This window comes from Nannospalax galili, unplaced genomic scaffold, assembly GCF_000622305.1.
Source record: "Nannospalax galili isolate Female #2095 unplaced genomic scaffold, S.galili_v1.0 scaffold861, whole genome shotgun sequence".
Taxonomy (NCBI): Eukaryota; Metazoa; Chordata; class Mammalia; order Rodentia; family Spalacidae; genus Nannospalax; species Nannospalax galili.
In genome coordinates, this window is record NW_008345581.1 from 980,831 (window position 1) to 1,005,507 (window position 24,677).

The 24,677-nt window shown below is 38.8% G+C and overlaps 1 protein-coding gene across 3 annotated transcripts in view; it reads right to left on the bottom strand.

Moving 5' to 3' along the window:
- Positions 1-24,677, bottom strand: part of Stag1 (stromal antigen 1) — a 421,107-nt gene that overhangs the window by 19,200 nt on the left and 377,230 nt on the right. For all 3 annotated transcript variants that reach the window (XM_029567624.1, XM_008841643.3, XM_008841645.2), the window contains 5 exons: positions 23,389-23,528; positions 17,880-17,981; positions 13,749-13,897; positions 12,282-12,410; positions 2,993-3,198 (listed from right to left, as the gene is read on the bottom strand). In XM_029567624.1, the coding sequence (XP_029423484.1) occupies positions 2,993-3,198; positions 12,282-12,410; positions 13,749-13,897; positions 17,880-17,981; positions 23,389-23,528 (726 nt within the window). The remainder of the gene's footprint in view (positions 1-2,992; positions 3,199-12,281; positions 12,411-13,748; positions 13,898-17,879; positions 17,982-23,388; positions 23,529-24,677) is intronic.

Below are 24,677 nucleotides of genomic sequence, written 5' to 3' on the forward strand. Positions count from 1 at the left end.
TAAGGCAGCAGAAGTGAGGAAGTTATCAAAAGAAGTAGAAGAAGCTGGGTATGGTGCCATATGCCTTTAGTCCCAGCACTTGGGAGGAAAAGGCAGGTGGATCTCTGTGAGTTCAAGGCCAGCCTGGTCTATATAATGAGTTCCAGGACGGATGGGGCTAAAGAGAAACCCTTTTTCAAAAAAACCAAAAAAAAAAAAAAAAAGGTAGAAGAGAATCACATAGATTCTCATGGTTTGGAGAACATTTATTAGTAGAACCATACAGAAAAAAAAGAATGTTTCAGAAAACAAAGCATGTTCACTCTGAGGCATCTTTCAGTAAGCTTAAGAGAAATATTTCAATACTGCAATTTTTAGTTGTGTTTTTTGATATGGGAATACCTACCACTGATTAGAAAATTCAAGTCTCTTGTTACCCACAATATAAAAAGGTTATAAGGAACTGGAGAGATGCTTTAGTGGTTAGGAACACTGGCTGCTCTTGCAGAGGACCTGGGCTTGATTTCTAGTGCCCACATTGAGGCTAACAACAGTCCATGACTCCAGTTCCAGGGGATGTGATGCCCTCTCTGGCCTCTGCAGGTATTGCATGACACAGGTGCATTTACATACATGCAGGCAATACACTCAATACATATGAAGTTATTCTAGGATGCTCAATCTGTTGCAGAAGTATATTCTCAAATTACCAGTAGCCCTATGATATTAAGATGATTTTGTGTGTGTGAGAAAGAGGGGGTATGGAGAGAGAAAGAGAAGACAGAGATATAGAGACAAAGAGATAGCAGCTCGTGCTGGCCTCAAACTTGTTATGTAGCTGAGCTCTTGATCCTCCTGTCTCCATCTTCCAAGTGCTGGGATTACAGGCATGTACCACCACATGATTAAGATGTACTTTAATACAATACTGACTACCTTATTGTAAAATTTCATGTATTATGAGCACATAATAAGGAGATCAACTATACAGATTTTCATAACTGCTTCCGCCTTATCTCTATGGTTATCTTACTCTATTCTTTATGCTTCATCAGGCTTCTTCTCCCTGATTCTTTTCTGTCCCACTTTGTATATAACAGTCTTTGTACCTGAATGTCTCAGTGTACCAAATATATAAGGATATCATATCATGTGCCTAACAGTATCTTGTTTCAACCTGCCAGTTTTTTTAAACTTTTGTAAAGTCAGGCAAACCATTTGTCTCACAGTGTAAAAGATCTCACCCCAGTCAGACTGGCTAAGATCAAGAGAACAAATGATACCAATGTTGGCGAAGATGTGGAGAAAGAGGAACGCTCATTTACTGCTGATGGGATTGCAAACTCGTGCAACTCCTATGGAAAGCAGCATGGAGAACTCTTAAGAAACTAAACATGAACTTACTATATGACCTGTAAGTTATACCTCTCCTTGGCATATACCCAAAGGACTCATCCTATTGCAGAGACATTTGTACAACCATGTTTGTCGCTGCTCTTTTCACAATAGCTAAGAGATGGAAGCAACCTAAGTGCCCCTCAACTGACGAGTGGTTAATGAAAATGTGGTACATTTATACAATGGAGTTCTACTCAGCACTAAAGAAAGATAAAATAACGAAATCTGCAGGTAAATGGATGGATCTAGAAACTGTTTGTGACCCAGGTGTTCCTCTGACCTTGTGATGACAAGCCATGGACCCACCTCCTTCCCATGCTCTGCAAAGAAGCCACTCCCCTTCCCTCTTCTAGCCAATCGGTTGACCACAGCTGCTTGCAGGGGAGGGGCTAAGGGTATAAAAGCTGGGAAAACCATGAGGCTGGACTCTTGCCATTCTATAAGGCTGCCCAGAACCACAGGATTTATGTCTGGATGTGGACTTTTGAACACAGCCAAGAATGGGGGGGGGGGGGCCCTTTTGTCTGTAAGTAAAACGTGCATTCAAGCTCAGTTAGCAAGTCCAATAAACTTGTTAAGATTCTTCAAGCCAGGGTTTGGAGATTTTTTTCCTCAGGCTGTCACAGGGACCGTGGGAGGAGGGGGATTGTATGACACGTGCACCTCCCAGCAGTGAATTTGACTCACACTGTTATACTAAGTGAAGTAACACAGACTCAGAAAAACAAACGATGTATGTACTCCCTTTTTTGTGGATCCTAGCACCAAATCCTTATAACAGATGGAATCCCACTGAAATGGGCCTACAGCCCATGGAAAACAGATGATGCAGAGACCTGGAAGTTTAGTGCCTTGCCACTATGGGAGGAAGATAATCCCACACCTATCACCCCCTCCAAGGCTCAGGGACTTTTGTGGTAGAGGTTGTCGGAAAGAATGTAAGAGCTGGAGGAAGGGGTGAAGTGTTAACTGGAAGTGTCCTCCGACCACTATGCCAGCAAACTACAGTCACACTTCCTTCCCATGCTTGTCAAGGAGTCGAGGGGCAGTCAGTTACCCCTCCCACCCAATCAGTCAGCCTTAGCTTTATGTGGGGGAGGAGCTAAGGATATATAAGCTGAGAATGTCATAAGGCACCTCTCTCGCTATTTTGTGTGGCTATCGGGAAGTCACAGGATCTATATTTGAGTGTGGACCTTCCAGTACAGGTGTACATGGGGGAGCACCCACTCTTCTGCAAATAAACTCCCACCCAACCCTATGCCCAATAAACTCGTTAGGATAAAAAAAAAAAAAAAGAAAAAACAGAGCTAATGGAACCCTTCATTAGTCCACCAAAGCTGACCCCATGTTGGCAAATCCTTTGGTCTTTGATCCCCACCCCCCACCAGCTGAGGACCAAACCCATGTGCTTGCTAGGCAAGCACTCTACCACTGAGATAAATCCCCAACCTTGGTCTTTGATTTCTTCTTCCTATTCCCTACTCCCTTAAACTTCATTGTATATATAGTTTCATATAACCTGTTTCAAGTTATTTCTGGAAAAATGTGTTAAAAATTGTCTCTTTGGAATAATAATAATAAAAAAAATTCAACAATAACAACAAAGACTTACCTTCTACTCGTCTTTTGTGAAGTGGGGGTCGTCCTTTCTTACTCCTTACTGAGGAAGTCTTACTGCTGCTACTACCACTGTTCACAGACATTCTGTCATCTTCTCCCCCAGTTACTAATGAATTTCTATATGAGATGAGTGGGAGCCACACATCTTCTCTCCTTTCCATCATCTGCTCCGTGAGGAATTTCTCCAGATATGAATGACTAGAAACAATACAAGAGTAGTGACTGTCAGGTTAGCATTTCATGTGTGAAATATATATAATTTGTTTCACATTCCTGGAGTACTTTCAACTAGGGAGGGGTGAGTATATACCAGTAAGGGTTATGTGTGTGTGCTTGAAGCATAAGCTTACATAGTCTTTTTCTGTATTTCTTCCTTTGCTTTTAAATGTCAACGATAAAAAATCCTAGCCTGGTGTGGTGGTGCATGCCTTCAGTCCCAGCACTTGGGAGGCAGAACAAGGCAGATAGATCTCTGTGAGTTTGAGGCCAGCTGGGGCTAAAACAAAAACAAAAACAAAACAAAACAAAAAAATCAATGATAAAGAATCCTTGTTTGGCTGAAATACATTCTGAGTTTCTTTTACAGTGTCTAAATTGGGACAGGAGTTCTGGAAAGGTGGTGTGAGGAATCTGCCATATCCTTTCCCCAACAAAATATCCTTTCTTAAAAAACAAAACAAAACAGAACAAAAAACCCCAAAACCCCCTTTATTTATTTTTATTTTATGTGTATGAATAAATGCCTGCATGTATGCAAGCTCACTGTGTGTTGTTCAGTGCTTACAGAGGCCAGAAGAGGGTGTTGGGTTTCCTGAAACTAGAGTTATAGATGGTTGTTTGCCACCATGTGGGTGCTGGGACCCAAACCCAGGTCCTCTGCAAGAACAGAAAGTGTTCTTAACTGCTGAGCTGTCTGTCCAGCCCCCCAAATATCCTTTAAACTGGTAAAAATTATGATATAGATATGTATTATGGAAACTACTCCAGGTAGGTGGGTAAAAACATGGGAACCCCTCTTTCTCCAGATCCCAGTGTTGGGAACACCCTGAAGGGAAGGAGCACACCATTTGCCTTTCTCATGACAACCTCCTGGCCCTGTATTGCAGAAGCTCCATTCGAGCAGTAGCTGGAAAGGAGGAGGCTTCTTCTCCCTACCTTGCCCCAACTCGTGGGGATGGTAGATGCTACTCTAGGAATACCAGGCTGAGAACACAAGGGCTGTGAATCCTTCCTATCTCAGTTCACCCTGAAGGAGCAAAGGGATGCTTACTAGCCCTTTCTCCCTTCCTTCCTCCTTCAGTGGTATAAAGTTAAAAGCTCTGCCCAAGGGCTGAGAAAGAGGTGAGGATTATGCTCTTTAGCTCTGTCTAGGTGAGGTTGACTACTTGGAATGGAATATAGAAAATTCCTTTCCTAAAGGTCATGCTGAGAATAATGGAGATCTTGACTGGAAGGCAAATAGGAGAATGCTGGTCACTCTGCTATTAGCAGCAACAACTGACAGAGTTGAAAAGAGAGAATCAGGGAAAGAAGCAGACAAGAAGGGTTCTCTTGAACCAGTCATTTATTGGAGTTGAATCTGCTACTTAGCTTGATCACAGTAATCACTTCACAACATGTGTGCAAAGGAAAATGCTACATTACACACCTGATATAATTTTTATTTCATAAAAAAGATGAAAAAATGGTGCCAAATCAAGTGACTCTTCATTTTAAGGACTCCAACTGTTCCAACCAAGCCTGCTACACCCTCCATTGTGCCTTTACTGATCCAACATGAATTTTCCAAGCAGTTGTGAAAGAATGTATTACTTTATATAAATGATGTGTTTAGAGTAAGAATCTATTGTTTGTAGGATTCAAATTTCTTGAGTTTATTCATTAAGCAGATCTAGAATATAGAATAAAAGTGCTGGGAGTTGGGAGACTAAAACTGTGCCCCCTTAGGGACAAATAGGATAGGGAACAGGGAAGCCCTGACAGCTTCCCTGAGACACACACACAGATTTATTAACACATAATTTATCACAGGGCTTAAAGTATAGCCTCTAACCAAACACTGGTGAACAAAAGTTATTCTGACCTAAGGGGAACTCTGAGGAAATTAGGCTTAAAAACAAAATAATTTTTCCTCGGTTTGTGGAAGACTAAAGCATGTCACTATGAGGTGATAATTGGAGAGTGATTTCAAAGCTCTATTTACTGGCTTAAAATATGTATCCAAAGTGTAAATACCTTGGATTATAATGGTGGCTTTCAAGGTACACCCAGAGATTCAACCATAAAGGCTAAATATCTAATTGGCTAAGGGAGTTTAAACATACAAACTTTGATCAGTAAGTAGCTTAAACTGACCCAGAGGTGACTTCTAGGTAGCCAAGCCAAATGTTCAAAGAAAAAAAGCTCTGAGCAGGGACATCAGAGGAAAAGATTTCCCAGTTTATCCATCCGAGTAAATAAGTGAACAAGCAAATGGCAATAAGCCTCTCAGAGGGCAGAGAATCAGTATCAAAAGTAGGCAATTATTTCATAGTGCATTCTCAATGTGATATCTAAAACACTCAGTTTTCAAGAAAAAAATCGTGAGACAAGAGAAGAAACAAGAACATGGGATGCATATACAGGGATAAAACTAAGTAACTGGAACTTCTCCCAGAGAAACTGCAAAATGATTATTATAAATATATTCAAGAACTAAAGAAAGCCATATCTTGTGAAGGACAGAAGATAAGATGACAATGGCATTGATCAACTAGAGAACATGACTGAAGAGAAAAGAAAAGAAAAGAACTGAATGGAAATTCTTTTCTGCTTTGGTGCAATGACTGAATTCAGGGCACTGTGCACACTAATCATACATATGCACCACTGGTGAGCTATACCCTGAGGCTCCACTTAGAAATTCTGCAGATGAAAGTTGCAGTAATGAGTATTAAAAATACACTATAGGGGGGCTTAATTTGAATCAGCCAAAAAAAGTCAGCAAAGTTCAGAAGCCATATAATGGTAATATGCAATCTGGTGAAGAGGAAAAAGAAAATTAACAGAACCTGAGATAAGTGTGGAACACCATTAAGTGTACCAAGGTGTACAATGAGAATATCATGAAAGGAGAAAAAGCAATAGAAAGTAAGGAAAAACTGGCTAAAATTGGAGTAGGAAAATAGATCACTTGGTGGAGCATTTGCCTAGCATGGCCAGTCCCTAGCACTGTATAAACTGGGGGTGGTGGTTCATGCCTATAATCCCAGCACTTGGGAGGTGGAGGCAGGAGGATCAGAAGTCATCTTCAGCTACATAGTAAGTTTGGGCCCTGAGATCCTGTTTTGTAGGAATGGCTTTTTATAAAATGGACATAATCTGGACTAATGACTTTAAATTAATGTTGGCAAACTCACATAACCATGTGCTGTTATGACCTGGGCACCTGATCTTATTTCCTGGGAACTTCAATTTGCTATTCCACCCAAAAAGATAATGAATGAAGGTATGTCTGAGAATTAGCATATCAAAGAGCTGAAGGGCAGCATGCCCATCTTTATTGAAAAAATGAAGACTGAAAAAAGAATGCTTGACATCATGTGTATGAGATATTTAAGAAGGAGGGATGAAAAGGCAGGATTGTCTGACTCTGACAAGATTAGGGTGGATACAAGTTTATACTTCCCCAATTGAAGCTGGAGAAATGGTTTTGTATAAAATTATGAGTGAGGCCATAAACAAGAAGTAAACAACAAATCAGTGAAAGGTTAACAAGGAAATGGTTATGGTCTGATTATGAAGTGCCCCCTGCAACTATATTTCAATTAGCCTGAGCAGACATTTAGAGAACAAAACTCTACCCAACAACAGAATACCATTCTTCTTAAGTATCCACAGAACACATTCCTGGATAGACTGTAAGTTCATAAAATGAGCCTCAAAAAATCTGAAAAGATTAAAATAATATAATACATATTTTCTGACCACAGTGGAATTAAACCAGAAATTAGTAGCTTAGAACATCTAGAAATCCACAAATATTTGAGGATAAAACCAGACAGTCCAAAATAATCAGTAAGTTAAAGAAGAAATAACAAGTGAAATGAGAAGATATGTTTCCATATACCAAAACTTACAGGATGCAGCTAAAGTAGTATTCAAAGGAAAATGTACGGATTTCAGGTAAGTGTCAATATTAACGTTTTCAGATACATAGAGGAGGGAGGAGCATGGTAGCTGAATAAAATCTTCCAGTAATTGTTTCTTCATAGACACCCAAACTTGAATAGGTGCTCACCTATTAAGTTACCTTCATAAGAGCTAAGGAAGTCAAAAAAGGGAAAATAATGCCTGGCTTTAGTATAGTAAGAAATTATGTATTGGAAAAGTCAGGAAAGAGGTACCAATGACATCTTTCCTTCAGTGCAAATCAGTGCAGATCCTAGACCAAATGGACCTAGGAGATACCAACAGAACATTTCATTCAACAATAGAATATATATCCTTTCTTAGCAGCAAAAGGAATACACTGTTGAAAAATCTCATAATAGGCCACAAAAGATTTAAAAATTAAAAATAAGTGAAAAGCACATTGAGTATCATCTCTGATCATAATATAGTAACAATAGAAAACAAAGAATAGAAGCAATGCAAATACATGGATATTAAATAACAAGTTTTGAAGAACCAATAAAACAAGCACAAACTCAAAAGGGAAATTAAAGAATTATTGAAACCAAAGAAAAGGAAAACCTAATAAACCCCAAACTGTAGGATACAGCAAATGCAGTGATATGGGGGAGGTTTATAATAATCATTTTTTTTATATCACAAAGCAGAACTATCTCAAGCTGTCATGGCATCGTAGAAAGTTAGAAAAAGACATAAAATAAACATAAACACAAAATTAGTGCAAGGAAAAAATAATGAATATCAAAGTTGAAGCTGGGTATTGTAGTATATGCCCATAATCCCAGCACTCAGGAGGCTAAAGCAGGAGGATCACCATAGTTCAAGTCTAGTGTGGGTTATGGTGAGGTCCAGGATAACTTAGGCTATAGTGTGAGACCCTGTCTCAAGAAACCAAAACACAACCAATCAACCAACCAACCAAAAAACAGAGTAGAAATAAATGGTAAATGTAATACTAAAAATATTTTAACATTTTTTAAATTTATTTTTATGTTATCTGTATGAATGTTTTGCCTGCATGTATGTAAGTGCACTTGTGTTGTGCAAAGCCTGCAGAGGCCAGAAGAGGGTGTTGGATCCCCTGAAATTGGAGTTACAGACAGTTAGCTACCATGTGGGTACTGGGAATCGAACCCAGATCCTCTGGAAGAGCAGCCAGTGCTCTTAACTGCTGATTCATCTTCTACAGCCTGAAGCTAAAAATCTTAGAAAAGGTCAATGAAACAGCTGGTTGTTTGGAAAGACAAAATTGACAAATCCTTATCTATGCAAGGGGGAGACTCAAATCAGAGAAGATATGGAGACATTACAACAGATAGTACAGAAATACAAAATAACATTAGAACTTACTGTGAACAACAAACAGTATGACAACATATCTCTTTGCCTAGAAAAAAGAAAACTTGAGCCTGGCGTGGTGGTGCATACCTTAGTCCCAGCACTCGGGAGGCAGAGGCAGGTGGATCTCTGTGAGTTCAAGGCCAGCCGGGTCTACATAGTGAGTTCCAGGACAGCTGGGGCTACAGGGAGACCCTGCTTCAAAAAGACAAAAACAAACAAACAAACAAAAAAAGAAAACTTGAACTGCCCAACAGTAAAAAGAGAATGAGTAAGCATTAAAAAGTCAAAGAAAAGCCCAGCATCAGACAGTTTTAGTGATGAGTTCTTACCAAATATTTAAAAAAGTAAAAAAATTTTTTTTTGCTGTTTAAAACACATTCTATAAGATCATTATTATTTGGATAGCAAAACCAAACAAAGACACACAAAAATAATAAGGTTGATATATCCTTGATGAACTTAAGATGCAAAAACTCTCAACAAAATGCTACTAAAAAGGAGAGATGCCTCAGTGGTTAACAACAGAGGACCTGGGTTTGATTTCTAGCACCTACATGGCAGCTAACAACTGTTCATAACTCCAATTCTAGGGGATCCAATGCCCTCTTCTGACCTCCGTGGACATTGCACAATACAGGTACACTTACACATATGTAGGCAATACATTCATAAACATTAAAAATAAATTAACTAATTTAAAAATGCTGGAAAACACTAAAACATATATTCATCACAATCAAGAAACAGTCATCTCAGGAATACAAAGATGGTCCAACCTATGCAAATCAATAAACATAACACATCAACAGAATGAGGAATAAAAGTCCTACAATCATCTCAATAAAAGCAGAGAAGGCATTCAAAGATACTCAACATCACTTCATAATAAAAAGTTTGAATAAATCAGGCATAGAAGGAATGTACATTAATGTAACAAAGACCATATATAACTTATGACAAGCTCAGCTAACATCTCCCTACCCGTTCTTTCTCTGGAAAAAAACCCAGAACCCTGCACATGCTAGGCAACCAATGCACCATTTCACATTAATACAAACTCTACTTTCTCCCTTAGATCTGGAACAAGAAAAGGATGCCCATTTTTACTACTTGTATTCAAATAGTCCTAGCCAAAGCAATCAGTTAAAAGAAAGAAATAAAGGACACCCAAAACAGTAAGTTGTCAAATTGTTTTTCGCAGATGATATGATCTTACCTAGAGAGAACTCTTAGAACTCATTCATGAACTCAAAAAAGTTGTAGGAAGCAACATGAAAAATCAGCAGTGTTGCTATATAGCAATAGCTAATTATATGCAATAGAAATCAAGGCAATAATCCAACCTATAACTTACAAAACACTTATGAATAAGTTTAACAAAAAAGGTGAAAGCTCTCTATGAAGAAAACTATGAAACGATTAAAGAAATAAAAAAATATTTAATATTTTTTAATTTTTTTATGTGTATGAGTATATTGCCTACATGTATATGAGTGCACCCGTGTTGTACAATGCCGTGGAGGTCAGAAGAGGGCGTTGGAACTGGAGTTAAGGATGATTTGTAGCTGCCATGTGGGTACTGGGAATCAAACCCGGGGTCCTCTGCAAGAGCAGTCAGTGCTCTTAACTGTTGAGCCATCTCTCCAGCCCCAATTAAAGAAATTTAAGAGGACAAAATATAAAAAGGAAATTTATCCTGTGTTGATGAATTGGTAAGATGTCCATACTATTTAAGGTGATCTACAGAGTTAACTCAATCTCTATTAAAACACCAACAGTATTCTTCAGAAAATTAAAAAAAAATCTTAAAATTTATATGGAAATTTATATGGAAAGATGAAATGCTCCAGATAGCCAAAGAAATCTTAAGGGCATGACATAGCTGTTGGACTCATGAACTCACATCACCTGCACAAAAGCTGCGTAAGATCAAGCCAGTCAAAATTCCTCTATGGATGGTTGGGGGTGAGGGGTGGGGGTCTCTCATAAGGTTCTATCCCTAGTTGAGAAGCTACTGGCAGCTGAGGGCTGCTGGAGAAGAGAGAGTCATTTTTATTTTGGGGTGTGGCCACTGATAGGTTAGGCATACTCCAGTGAATGGCCCATACTCATATGCATTAAGGGCAGAACTAACTAGACTCAGTGGGCTATTTAAAAAAAAAAAAACCCAACCAAAAAAAAAACAAGAAGAGGACGTGGGGAGGACATGTGAGGGGAGGAGTTGGAAGAGTGGGAGTGGAAGGCACATACACTCAAAATACATTAATATGCATATATAAATAAAACTCTTGAAGAATAAAAAATTTTTAAGTTTACCAAAATGAAAACAAAAACAGCCAAACAGAAATTTGGTTTTCTTTTCTTTTTTTTTTCCCTGGTCTTTTTGAGATGGGCCTCCCTGTAGCCCCAGCTGGCCTTGAACTCACAGAGATTGACTTGCCTCTGCCTCTCGAGTGCTGGGACTAAAGGGTGTACCACACCTAGCAGAAATTTTGTTTTCAAACTATACCACTCCCACCAATACTTAACATGAATTGTTTGTTCTTCACCACAGTATCCCATTTCAGTGAGTTTTGTTAGCCTACATGTTTATGTTCTGCTTTAATAGAACATAAATTTTATAATACTACATGGCATATTAAATAGTTTTTGACCAACATGAAGTCAAAATCTTTCCTTAGAACTACCACTTCTATTTAATTAGCATTAACTTACTCTCCAAATTTGTATTTAATTAGGATAGTATTATAATTGACTCTTTTTCTAAGGACTTAGAAATTTTGGGATTTATTATAGTATCATTGTCTTGAGAAGTTTTCTATTTTGTTCTAAATATATCTTATCAGAATATTTTTCTTTAGATTGTTTTTAGTTATGAAAAACATCAGGAAAAAGTCAATCTTTTTGGTGGGGGTGGTGGAGCTAAGCTTTCACTATACATAAGCCAAGGCTGGCCTACATCTTGCAGTTTTCCCTTCCTCATGCTCTTGAATGCTGGAGATTACAAGTGGGGCACCACCAGACTTGGAGAAGGTTCATCTCGACAGAAGGAGATAGGAAATACAACAAAAATTACATTAATGTAGAAGTACAGAAGTGCTATATGATGTCAACAGCCAATGTTCACACATCTTTGAACTGCAGAAAAAGAAACTTTTCATCTGCTTAATTTCATGTTACAGATTCCAGGTAAAAGTGTAGTAACTACTAGAGCCTAAATGCCAGTAGTAATTATTAAAACAAACAAACAAACAAATAAAAAAAAAACATTTAAGTTTTTGATGTCATTAAATGTGGGAGACAGGCTTAAGCCTAGAGTGAAAGTCTTATTGACAGCCATACAGCAGGCCAGAGGCAACGGCCCGACTGCTGGAGCCACAAGGAATGCCTTGTGACATTTTGCTCCCATTGGCAGATCATGAGACTGATGCCTAGAGTTTGCCACTCCCTAACCACCACCCTTGGAGTCAAGGTATCCTACTTGCTGTACTGTGATAGGATGCTAAACCTGTTATGTTAATAAGGTATCCTACTAGCTGTGCTGTGATTAGACCACTACCCCTATATAAGCTTGTGCCTTTCTGCAATAAAGCAGATCTGTGTCACTGAACCTGGTCTTCTGCGTCTGAATGCAGCTGACGACTGGTGGGAGGAACTGAGAGAGCAGGAGAGCAGCCATAGCTGGAGGAGAGCAGCCACAGCCACCAACCACAATTTAAAAAAAAAAAAAAAAAAAATCACTTCTGGTGGCAGCATGTGTAACTTACACAGTCTTTTTGTCCTGTCGAAGAAGTTTAGAAGAAAATTCACTTAGTACTTCCAGAAAAGCCAGATTAGGAGGTGGATATTCTTGTCCTTTCTGATTCTGGTATTTAAAGGCAAATTCTATGCCGTCCCTGAAATAAAAGAAAAGAGCGTTTTATTCTTCCACATAACAGAGTTATCACAAAGGGGGAAAAACAAAAACATTTGGAACATAGTGAAATCTACACTAAAGTTAATAAAGTATGATCAATTTAAATGGAAAAATAATAGGGATTTTAAGATATATTTGAATACATTTAATTTTATTATCTACAGTATAAATCTATAAATTGTAAAAAAAAAAAAAAAAGCAGCTACACAGAAACAATGCCAAATTTCAAAATGTGTTTTTTAGTTGGAAAGATAATTAGATTGGCAGAATACCTGCTTCTTAGTCATGGATGGTACCAACCAGTTGTGTGAATTTACCTAAGGTTTTCTGCTACTACGTTTTTTTGGTGTGTGTATGTGTAGGAGTATGCTTGTCCTTTCCTGTGCATATGTGTGTAGATCAAAGTTGACTTCAAGTGTCTTCCTCTATCACACTAAAAAAAAATTACTATTTTTATTTTATGTGTGTGAATATATTGCATGTATTATAATACCCATGGAGATCAGATGAAGGCACTGGATCCCCTAGAATTGGAGTTATGAAAGGTTGTTAGTTGCCCTGTGGGTGCTGGGAATCAAACCTGGGTACTCTGCAGGAACAGCCAGTGCTCTTAACTGCTGAGCCATTTCTCCAGCCCCCTCAATCACATTTTTTTAGACAGTGTCTCTTTCACTGAACCCAGAGCTCACCACTTCTGCTAACCTAGATGGTCAGCTAGTCCCTGGGATCCACCTGTCTTTGTGCCACAGTACTGGTATTACAGATGCACTGTGATGTGCCTAGCTTGTATAATGGGTGCTGGGTATCTGAACACGGTAAGCATTTTACCCGCTGAGCTGTCTCATCAATAATCACTATCAAATCTTTTTTTGTTTGTTTGTTTTGGTCTTTTTGAGACAGGGTCTCCCCTATAGCCCCAGCTGGCCTGGAACTTGCTATGGAGACTAGGCTGGTCTCATCTCATACAGATCTGCCTGCCTCTGTCTCCTGAGTGCTGGGATTAAATGCCTGTGCTACCATGAACAGCTAGTATCAAATTTTTTTAAACCCATGTGTCTTCCAATATTTTCTCAGTGATAGACCAAACAAGAATATAGGCTATTAAACTTTTCTCTATACTTTATTAGTTGTTTAAAAAAAAAAAAAAAACCCAAAAAAACCCCACAGGTGGTTTATGTAAGCTTTTACAAACTAAAGAATTACTACTTAGTTGTATTAATAGCTAAAGTTTTTGAAAATTCTATCATTTGTTACTTTAAAAATCAGTCAAATAACAGTTGTTTCATTTATATTCCAGAAAACCAGTCATCTCACTCACTTGTGAAGTGTGGCAACCGCTTCTCGTGTCTTGATCTGGTCCAATCCAAACGTGAGAGCAAAGCGACGTGCCAATTCTTTAATGCCACTGACATGGGCAGATGTCCTATCTAGATTAGGACCTTGTTCTTGAACAAGTTCATTAAACAACTGGTGGTGGAAAGAAATTAAAAAACAAAAGTTACAGCTAAGAAATATTTAAAAAATTACTTATTTTTATAATAATGGGCATAAGGGTCAGCTACATTTCAGTATAGGTTTTTTAGATGAATACATTTTAAAAAAAATTTTACTTTTTAATTGAATTTTTGTGATTTTCATACAATATAATTTGATAGCGTTAAGATACCCATCCCCATCCATACTTCCCCTCTCTGCCTCCCCACTCAATTTAATATATATGTATATAAAAATTAAATATGGCCTACAAAGTCTGATTTGTGTCCCCAAATGTCAAACTTCTTAAAAGAATATATTTTAAGATGGTTAAAGGAAATCCATTTATAGAAATAAAGCATAAACCTACAAACATCATTTGTTATTGTTTTTATAGACATGCCAAGATAAGATAAATAGGGTTTAGAACTGTTTTTTCTCTTATTAAAATGTAGGTCAGAATAAGATGTAAAAAACACATAAACATCTGTGCTGGATAACTTCAGTTGTTAACTTGACACACCTGGGAAGAGAGAACTTCAACTGGGGAAACTGCCTCTATCAGACTGGCCTGTGGGCATGTCGGTGACATTTTCCTGATTGTTGAGTGATGTGGATGGGCCAAGCCCACTGTGGGTGGTGCCACCCCCGAGTAGGTGGTTCTGGGCTATATCAGAAAGCAAGATGAGTACTGGCCAGAGGAGCAAGCCAGTAAGTAGCCATACTCTCTGTGGTCTGTGCTTCAGTTCCTGTTCTGAGTGCCTGCCTCAGCTTCCCTTGATAACGGACTGTGAGGTGTAAGCCAAATAAATCCTTTCCTTCCAAGACTGTTTTGGTCACAGTGCTTTATCACAGCAACAGAAAGCTAACTAGAACAGAAGTTGGTGCCAAGAATGGAGTATTGCTGTGACATATCTGACCATGTTGTTTTGAGGATTGTAGAAACATTGGGAATTTTGGTCTGGAAAAGCCATTGAGTGCTCGGAGCGTAGTGAGCTGTTCTGATAGAGCCTGGAGAAATGCAGACAAAACCTGGCTTGTTTGTGAAGCTTCAACAGCAGTGAAGACTATCAGGGCTGTTTATGTGATATTTTGAATTGAAAATCTGGGGTTTCTTATTGGCTTGGGCTGAAGAATCAGCTGTGATTAACAAGAGACAAGGACAAATAAAGTAAAACCTTTGCTTTACTGGGACAATTGATGCTGGTCAGCTGGGATTGAAAAATCAGCTGTAACAATAGACCAGCATCGCTGAGGTGAAATCTGGGCAGCACTTCTTTGGTATCAGCACATAGAAGCTGTAGTCTGGGAAGGCTAGGGTGGGGTTGGGGGAGGCAAGGCTGCATCTGAAGCTGGAAACAGAACTTGGTAATGTGTAAGAGTCTCCCATGTGGTGCTGGATTTGGCAGCATGAAAACTGCAGAATTGAAGGGGTCATGGAAAGACTCTGGGGCTTGGTATCATGTAAGGCCAAGAGAGGCCACTGGTGAAGGTGCAGCCTCAGTTTCAGTGAAGACCCCAGGATACAGTAGACATTCTAGGACTGTGGGATGATCAACAAGGGCAGTGGCAGGTGCAGAGGGGATCCAGTCTGAGTCTGGGAGACAAGTTGTGTGTCTTGCAGATGGCAGAGCCAGAGAAGTGGAGCTGCCCAAGGCCTTTGGTGCTCAGAAGATCCTGAGTGTCAGATGTTAGACATTGAGTTATGCTGCTGGAATAGGTTTTGCTTAAGTGTGTCCTGGTTCTTCCCTCTTGAAATAAGACAGTAAATAAGTTTTGGATTTATTAGGAGCCCACGGTTAAGAGACTTTTTAATGAGACTTTTAAACTTGTATTATGTTTTATATTGTGATATTAACATGAGATCTTGGGGATATGAAATGAAAAAGTTGTGGTTTAATAGTGATATGTTTGGGTGTCAAGTTGACAAAGGCTCTGTTGTGGTGGATAGCTTCAGTTGTCAATTTGACACACCTGGGAAGAGAGAACCTTAACTGGGAAACTGCCTCTGTTGGATTGGCCTGTGGGCATGTCTGTGGGGCATTATCTTGATTGTTGAGTGATGTGAAAAGGCCCCAGCCACTGTGGGTGGAGTCACACCCCTGGACAGGTGGTCCTGGGTTATTTAAGACAGGCTATGCAGGCTGAACACAGGCCAGAGGAACAAGCCAGTAAGTACTTTTTATCACAGCAACAGAAGCTAACTAGAACAACATATATGTATAGTTGCATATATTGGGGCTATAATTTTCCAGCCTAAAAAAAATAAACTAAAAAATTCTTAATTTGGTGGTTTTAGAAATTATGTTATGTGCTCTAAATATTCTGTTAAAGTAAAAACAAAGCTTCAGAGCAATAATAATATAAAAGCAATTATTACTCCAATACCAAATCTGGATGCTTAACTGTATAAATTTATGTGGTGTTAACTATCCAGACTTCTATCTAAGGCCACTCCTTCCTCCCTTACATATGCAATAAGGAGGAAGAACGTAACACATTACCCATTCAAGAGTTTTGCTCCTGTGCTGTTCTCTACTGTATCAACTACATATATTCCACTATATGAATACCCCTAACTAGTTTACACTATTCCCTCTGCCAGCCACCAACTCATTTCTCTGGTGTCTTTTATAATATAGGTGCTGAAATGTATTCACACTATTTTCTTCACCCTGAGTGTCTGGAAATCATTACTGTAGTCTCTAAATTGTTTCACTCTCATCACACCTGAGACAGCTCCCGTTTTCAACTGTTGTTCATCTCTGTAGGTTCTTCAGCAATGCATTGTTTTAAACTACTTATTGTGTCATAAGTAATGGGAATGGTCCTTTTATAGATTTTCAAATTAATGTACATAATCAGTTATAAATTCCTTTAAAATAACTATTATTTTTATTTTATGCATATGAGGACATCTCCTGCATGCATGTAAGTGCACCCATGTTGTGCAATGCCCACAGAGGTCAGAAGAGGGTGTTGGAATCCCCCAGAACTGGAGTTACAGATAGTTGTCAGTCTCCATGTGGGTGATGGGAATTGAACCCAGGTCCTCTGTATAGAGCAGCCAGTGCTCTAAACTGCTAAGCCATCTCTCCAGCCCCTTTTTATTTTTTCAAAAAATATTTATTATTTTTAACTGTTTACAGATTCTTTAAAAAATTTATTTTTGGCTGGGTGTGGTGGCACATGCCTTTAATCCCAGCACTTGGGAGGCAGAGGCAGGCAGATCTCTGTGAGTTCAAGGCCAGCCTGGTCTACATAGTAAGTTCCAGGACTGCTGGGGCTACAGGGAGACCTTGTCTCAAAAAGACCAAAAAATAAAAAAAAATATTTTTATTTCATGTGTATAAATGTTTTGCCTGCATGTATATAAGTGCATCTGCGTAGACTAGAGAGACGGCTCAGCAGTTAAGAACACTGGCTGTTCTTGCAGAAGACCGGTTCAAATCCCAGCACCCACATGGCAGCTAACAACTGTCCAAAACTCTCCAGTTCCGGGATCTGATGGCCTCTTCTGTCCTCCACAGGCATTGCACGACACAGGTGCATTTACCTACATGTAGGCAATACACACACACATAAAATAAAAATAATAAATAAAATATAAAAAAAATTAAAAAGGACATGTGTGCATACAATACCCATGGATGCCAGAAGAGGGTGTGAGATCCCCTGGAACTGGAGATACAGATGGTTGTTGGCCACCATGTGGGTACTGGGAACCAAACCCCAGTCCTCTGCAAGAGCAGACAGTGCTCTTAACCACTAAGCCATCTCTCCAGGCCCAAATTATCACTTCTTAAATGTCCAATTTACCATTTCTTTTAGCTCAAGAGTCAGTCACCTTATGGTTTCATCTATTTGAAATGTGAATCACACTAATACATCAATAAACTGATTTAATAGATAAGACACCTAAAATATAAAATAAGCACACAAAGGTTTATCTATCTTTTTTTCTCAAATTTCTTACCTGCTGTAAACTGAGAATGAGGGTCTTGGCACACTGAATTTTATCAATTTGTCTGGTTTTACTCAGTGTTTCCTTAATAATATCACCATAATCATTGTAATACTGTGATAGAAAAAAGGAAAATATACTTTAAATTGCTGAAATTTCATGACAAGAATGGCATTACTGATGAAAGAGAATTTACTATAAAAGTAGCCTCATTACTTCATTTTAACCATGAGGCTCAAATGATATTGCTTACAGTAAAAGGAACACACATTTGATATTTAAAATTATGAAGTAAGCTGGGTGTGATGGCACACGCCTTTAATTCCAGCACTTGGGAGGCAGAGGCAGGCGGATCTCTGTGAGTTCAAGGCCAGCTTGGTCTACGTAGTGAGTTCCAGGACAGCTGGGGCTACAGGGAGACCTTGTCTCAAAAAGACAAAAAAATAAAAAATTTAAATATATATACATATATATATATATGAAGTAATTAAATAAAAAAGGCTAGAAATTCCAGGAGGAAGTGATAAAGAAAATTTCTTCATTCTTCTACTCATGTCTACCTCCTCATTCTTTGTTACAGGATGGAAAGGTTACTAGATACTGGGTGTGATGGTTCACACCTGAAATCCTACCAGTCAAGAAGTTGAGGCAGGAGGATTACTCAAGAGTTTGAAGTCAAATTGATATAATTATAATTCTGTCCAGGCTAGTATGGGCTATAGAATGAAACTGTTTCAAAAAAGAAAACCAAAATGGACTAGAAATGGCTCACCAGGTAAAGGTGCCTACTGCCAAGATGGATAACCTGCATTTGATCCTTGGGTCCCACATAGAGGAAGGAAAGAACTGACTCTCACAAGGTGTCCTCTGACCTTCACACACTATTGTACATGTGGGCCCACACACATATACACACACAAACAAAATAAAAATGTTATAAAAATAAAAGACAAAAAAATTAAATAAAATGTAACAAATTGAGAGCTATGGCTGTAGCTCAGTGGTAGATCACTTGCCTAATATGTGAGGCCCCAGTTCCACAGACAGGCAGACACACAGACATATATTCTAAGGAAATTCCTTAGAGTCTGTACCTACATGGGTGGGACTGGGGTGATTAGAGTAACACATGGTTTAGTATCTTAGTACACTAAGGTAGCTGAGCACACAGATCTTTTTAAAGTTCAGATATGTACTGATCATGCACAAAAGTGAGGGCAAAGCAACACAGCACAGCCATATACCAGAGTAGCAAATTGCTATTACAATACTAAAAAGTCAGACACTGTCACAAGCAGAAGTGTGAAAAATGCTACAGATGACGAAAGTTCAGAATCAAGCTCACTTTCAGAACCAATGCACTATTAAGGGATAATTAGGAAAAAAACCCAAAACGCCTTTTGTCACTCTAGCTCCCTGATAATGGGTAGGATAGACACTGGTAAAATGTGCTGGGATCTAGGTTTAGAGAAGAGCTAACAGAAGTATCAAGTTATTTCGGATAAATTAATTTCAAAGGCTAGATAAATTGTATCTTAAGATATCTGCAGAATGATGGAAACTGTACTCTTTTAGGAATGGTAGAAAAATAGGAAAAGTACTGGAGGATAAAGAGATAATCATGGCTAATTTTGCAGCAGGAACAAGGGGAATATTATATAATCCTTCACCTTAAAAGTAGATAGGGCTGGCTGTGGTGGTACATACCTTTAATCCCAGTACACCAGAGGCAGAGGCAGGCAGATCTCTGTGAGTTCTAGTCCAGACTGGTCTACATAGTGAGACCCTGCCTTATTATTTAAAAAAACATCAAAAAGACCAAAAAACAAAACAAAACAAAACATGGGGCCCCACTCTAAATCTTTTCCTTCCCTTTCTCCCTCTTAAATTAGCATACAAAGTAACAAATTTCTTCATGGCATCTTCATACATTCTTTGGTTGATCTTCCTCTGGGACTCCTCTTCCAGCCTTCCCCTCTGCTGCTTGTACCCTTCTGCCACTGACAGTAGTCCCCATTCTACTCTCATGTCTCATGCATTCTAGCACAGTTCCCACCCCTCTTCCTTAATCCCCGCATGGTGATCTTTCTATCTAGTTTTATGACCTTTACCTGCATTCACTTCCACAAATTAATATGTATACACACACACACACACACACGAAAATCATAAGCAAGAATTTGCAAGAGAGAGAACAGGTGGCATTTATCTTTCTGAGCCTGGGATACCTTGCTTAATATAATTTTCAGATCCACACATTTTTCCTGAAAATTTCATTTTTCATTATAGTAGAATAAAATTCCATTATGTATGTATACATTTTCATTTCCCATTCATCAGCTGATGGACATCTAGGCTGATTTCACTTTCTAGCTATTGTGAATAGAGGTGAAAAAAACATGTTATGCAAGTATCTCTGTGGTAGGATAGAGTCCTTGGTTACCCAGGACTGGTATAGCTGGAACATGCTAGCTCTATTTTTAACTTTGTGAGAAACCACCATACTGATTTCCATAATGGCTACATCAGTTTATACTACCACCGGCAATTAATAAGGTTCTTGTTTCTCTACATTCTTATAAGAATCAGGATTTGCTGCGATCTGTATTCTTGATGATAGTATTATTATTAGGGTGTGATGGAATCTCAAAGTAGTTTTAATTTACAGTTCTCTGATCTTAAGGATGTTGAACACATAAACAAAATTGTTGATTTCTGTTTCTTCTTTTGAGAACTGCCCATTTAGTTCAATGGCTCATTTACTGACGAGGAGTTTTATTTTTCTGCTGTTAAATTTTTCCAGTTCCAGTTTATATACTCTAGATATTTATTAATCCTTTGTCTGATAAGTAGTTGGCAATTTTTTTTCATATTCTGCAGTCTGTCTCTTCATACTGGAGATTGTTTGCTGTGCACAAGTCATTAATGTTATGTAGTCGTCCCACTTGCTAACTCTTTGAGTGATTTCCTGGACTACTTGAGTACTATTCAGAACATTATTATTGTCTATACCTATATCTTGAAGTGTTTTTATACAGCAGTTTTAGTATTTCAAAATTTTTTGTTTGTTTGAGACATGTCTCCTGTGGCCTAGAACTCACTATGTAGACCAGGGCTGGCCTCGACTTCACAGAGATCCAACTGCCTGTCTCCCAAGTGCTGGGATTAAAGGCCTGCTTCACCACACTTAGCTCTGTGTTTCAGGTTTTAAATTAAGGTCTTTGATCCATTCTGAGTTTACTTCTGTGGAGGGTGAGAGACATGGATCTAAATTCATTCTTTTGAGCTGGACATCTTGTTTTGCTAGCATCATTTGTTAAATAGGCTGTTTTTTTCCCCTTATATACTACATGTTCTCATTTAGATTGAGTGGGACCCAGGGTTATGTAATTTGGAATAATACCCAGATGAGTGCTGTACAGTTAAGAAATAACTACTTCAGATGGGTCTCAAAAAGACCAAATCAAAAAACAAATAAATGCCAACCCAACCAAATAAACAAATAAACAACAAAAAACCACTTCGAGCAATGGGATTGAAGTTAAAAACTAAGCAAGACACAAAAGTAGTGGTTGTGAAACTTAGAAATAAAATTTGCTAATATTTACCATGGCTTGAGTCTTAGTTCTTGTCTTTAAGGTATTATATTTTACCCCACAAGCTGTAGTCACCATAAATATGAAAGCCTCATGATAGTGCCCAAACAGTACAACAGCTGTTGGTTATTAACATGTTTTATTATATTTTCATTTCTCTATTAGCCTGTAAAGTCCTTAGTGCAGAATGATGTCTTTTTTGGGGGTCTTTTTGAGACAGGGTCTCAAAAGGCCCAGCTGGCCTAGCCTTGAACGCACAGAGATCTGCCTACCTCTGCCTCCTGAGTGCTGGGATTAGAGGCGTGCACCACCATGCCTGGCTAGCCTATTTGTAATTATATAAGATTTAAATTAGCCTTCTTACTCCTATCCCTGTATCACCTCTACTCAGAATGATGTCCTTTTAAAACCTCTGCCTACCAGGAGTGCTCTCCACACTGCAGCTCAGCAACATATAAATAATTAGTTGCTACAGTTGAGAATAACTTATCTGAAGTAACTGGGACCAGAAATATTTCAGTTAATATTTCTTTTTGATTTTAGAATGCTTGTATAGATTTTCCTGGTAGACCATACCTAAATCCAAATTCACAATTCTGAAATGCTCTACACTCTGAATCAATTTTCCCTGGTGGTACTGGGGTAGAACTCATGGCCTCACATATGCTAGCAAGTACAGTTGCACTGAGCCACATCACCAGCTTTGGTGCTCAATCAGCTTCATATTTTGGATCAGAATTACAGACACTCAATCTGTATGCATGTCCAAACTAGAATATCAAAACAAGATGAGGACACAAGTAGGTCAAACATACATAAAATATTCTTTCTTTTTCAAATATTTTAAGATTTATTTATTTATTTATTTATTTGGTATTTTTGAGACAGGGACTCCCTGTAGCCCCAGCTGTCCTGGAACTTTCTATGTAGACCAGGCTGGCCTTGAACTCACAGAGATCCGCCTGCCTCTGCTTCCTGAGTGCTGGGATTAAAGGCGTGCGCCACTACGCCTGGCTTAAGATTTATTTTATGTGTGTATGTATGTATGTGTGTGTGTGTGTGTGTGTGTGTGTGTGTGTATGTATAGCACATCCATGTAGGTGGCTGTGAGCCACCATGTGGGTGCTGGGAACTGAACCCAGGTCCTGTGGAAGAGCAACAAGTACTCTTAATCACTGAGCCATCTCTCCAGACTCATACTTAATTTTTTAAAAAGTAAAATATTTTATTATTTTTATGTGTATGAGTATATTCCCTGCATGTATGTAAATGCATCTGCATGATGCAAGGCTGGCAGAGGTTAGAAGAGGGCATCAGATTCCCTGGAACTGGAGTAATGGATGGTTGTTAGCCACCATGTGGGTGCTGGGAATTGAACCCGAGTCCTCAGCAAGAGCAGCCATCTCTCCAGTCCCCCACACAAAATATTCTTCTTCTTCTTCTTTTCTTTTTTTTTTTGGTCTTTTTGAGACAGAGTCTCCCTGTAGCCCCAGCTGTCCTGGAACTCACTATGTAGATCAGGCTGGCCTTGAACTCAGAGATCCACCTGCCTCTGCCTCCCGAGTGCTGGGATTAAAGGCATGCACCACCATGCCTGGCCACGAAATATTCTTAACACAGGCAAAAGAGAATAGTTTTCAGACTTTGAGAGGAAGGCAAATACTTTGGGAAGTACTGTCTACTTTCTGTGCCATATCATTCATAGTTCATTCTCACCAGTATGCTTTTCATGTAAATGCTAGGAACTCCTACTGCATGGAATAAATAATAGTACAGACTGATAAAGAACTTTTTATCAAAGAAATAAACTTCACCAGAAAATTAACTACAATACATAGGTGAATGCTATCTACTTAACCTTCTGTTATCCATTCTAATTACCAATTTCTCTGCCACATAGGAAGGAGAAAAATATGAAATGATACCTTCATGTAGTGTTTAAAGATGTCCGCAGCTGCATGCATGTCAACGATATCATAAATGATAAGCTTGCTAAAGGCAGCAAGTAGATTCCTTCTTTTATGTAAGGCTTCAATTTTATTAGCTTCATCTTCTTCATCACCCTCTAACCACAGAAAAGAAATTAGTTTTGAATTTTAGTCTGTTTATGCAGAGAGTCTGTACAAATGAAAACTAGCTTGGCATTATAGCTCCGAGACAGGAACAATCCATGTTTATTTAGATAACTGAACTGAAGAGCAGACCCTAGGAATTGTGTACGCTAGGCAAATGCTCTGCCAATGAGTTAAATCCCCCAGTCCCAATTCTGTTTTAAACGGGATAAAAACTATTAAGCTTATTATTTTAGAATGCTACTTATTTAAACATTTATCACATACTTAACAGGGACTTAGATTCCCATCTTCTAGGAGAGCTAAGATAAGGAAAATTCTATATTTTTGTCATAATATATTGTCAAGTTTTTGCTTATTCTAAAAACGCTACAATTTATAATTTGTGTTTAAAAATATTTTATTTATTTTATGTGTATGGGTGTTTTGCCTGCATGTATGTAAGTGCACTATGTGTGTGCTTGAGGCCAAAAGATGGCATGGAATCCCCTGGAACTGGCATTAGGGACAGTTGTTACCTCCTGTGAGGGTGCAGGGAACCGAACCCGGGTCAAAACAGCAAGTACTCTTTTTTCAAAATTTATTATTTTTATTTTATGTGTATGCGAGTATTCCCTTGCGTGTAGGCAAGTGCACTCGTGTCGTGCAATGACTCTGGAAGACAGAAGAGGCTGTCGAATCCCCTGGAACTGGAGTTAGGACGGTTGTTAGCTGCCATGTGGGTGCTGGGATTCAAACCCAGGTCTTCTGCAAGAATAGCCAGTGCTCTTAACTGCGGAGCCATCTCTCCAGCCCCAGAGCAGCAAGTACTCTTAACTACTAAACCACCTCTTCAGCCACTAACCTCTATATTCTTTTTTTTTGGTCAGGGTCTCCCTGTAGCTCCAGCTGGCCTGGAACTCACTATGTAGACCAGGCTGGCCTTGAACTCACAGAGACCCACCTGCCTCTGCCTCCTGAGTGCTGGGACTAAAGGCGTGTGCCACCACACCTGGCTTAAACCTCTATATTCTTATATGCTAATATATTCTCAGAGAAGAAATTTCTGAGGCAAAGACAAAATGTTTTAGAAAGGTATTTGGGGGAGAAATAAAAATATATGCAGCAGTTCATTCTTAGTGTTTATCCTAAGTATGATTACA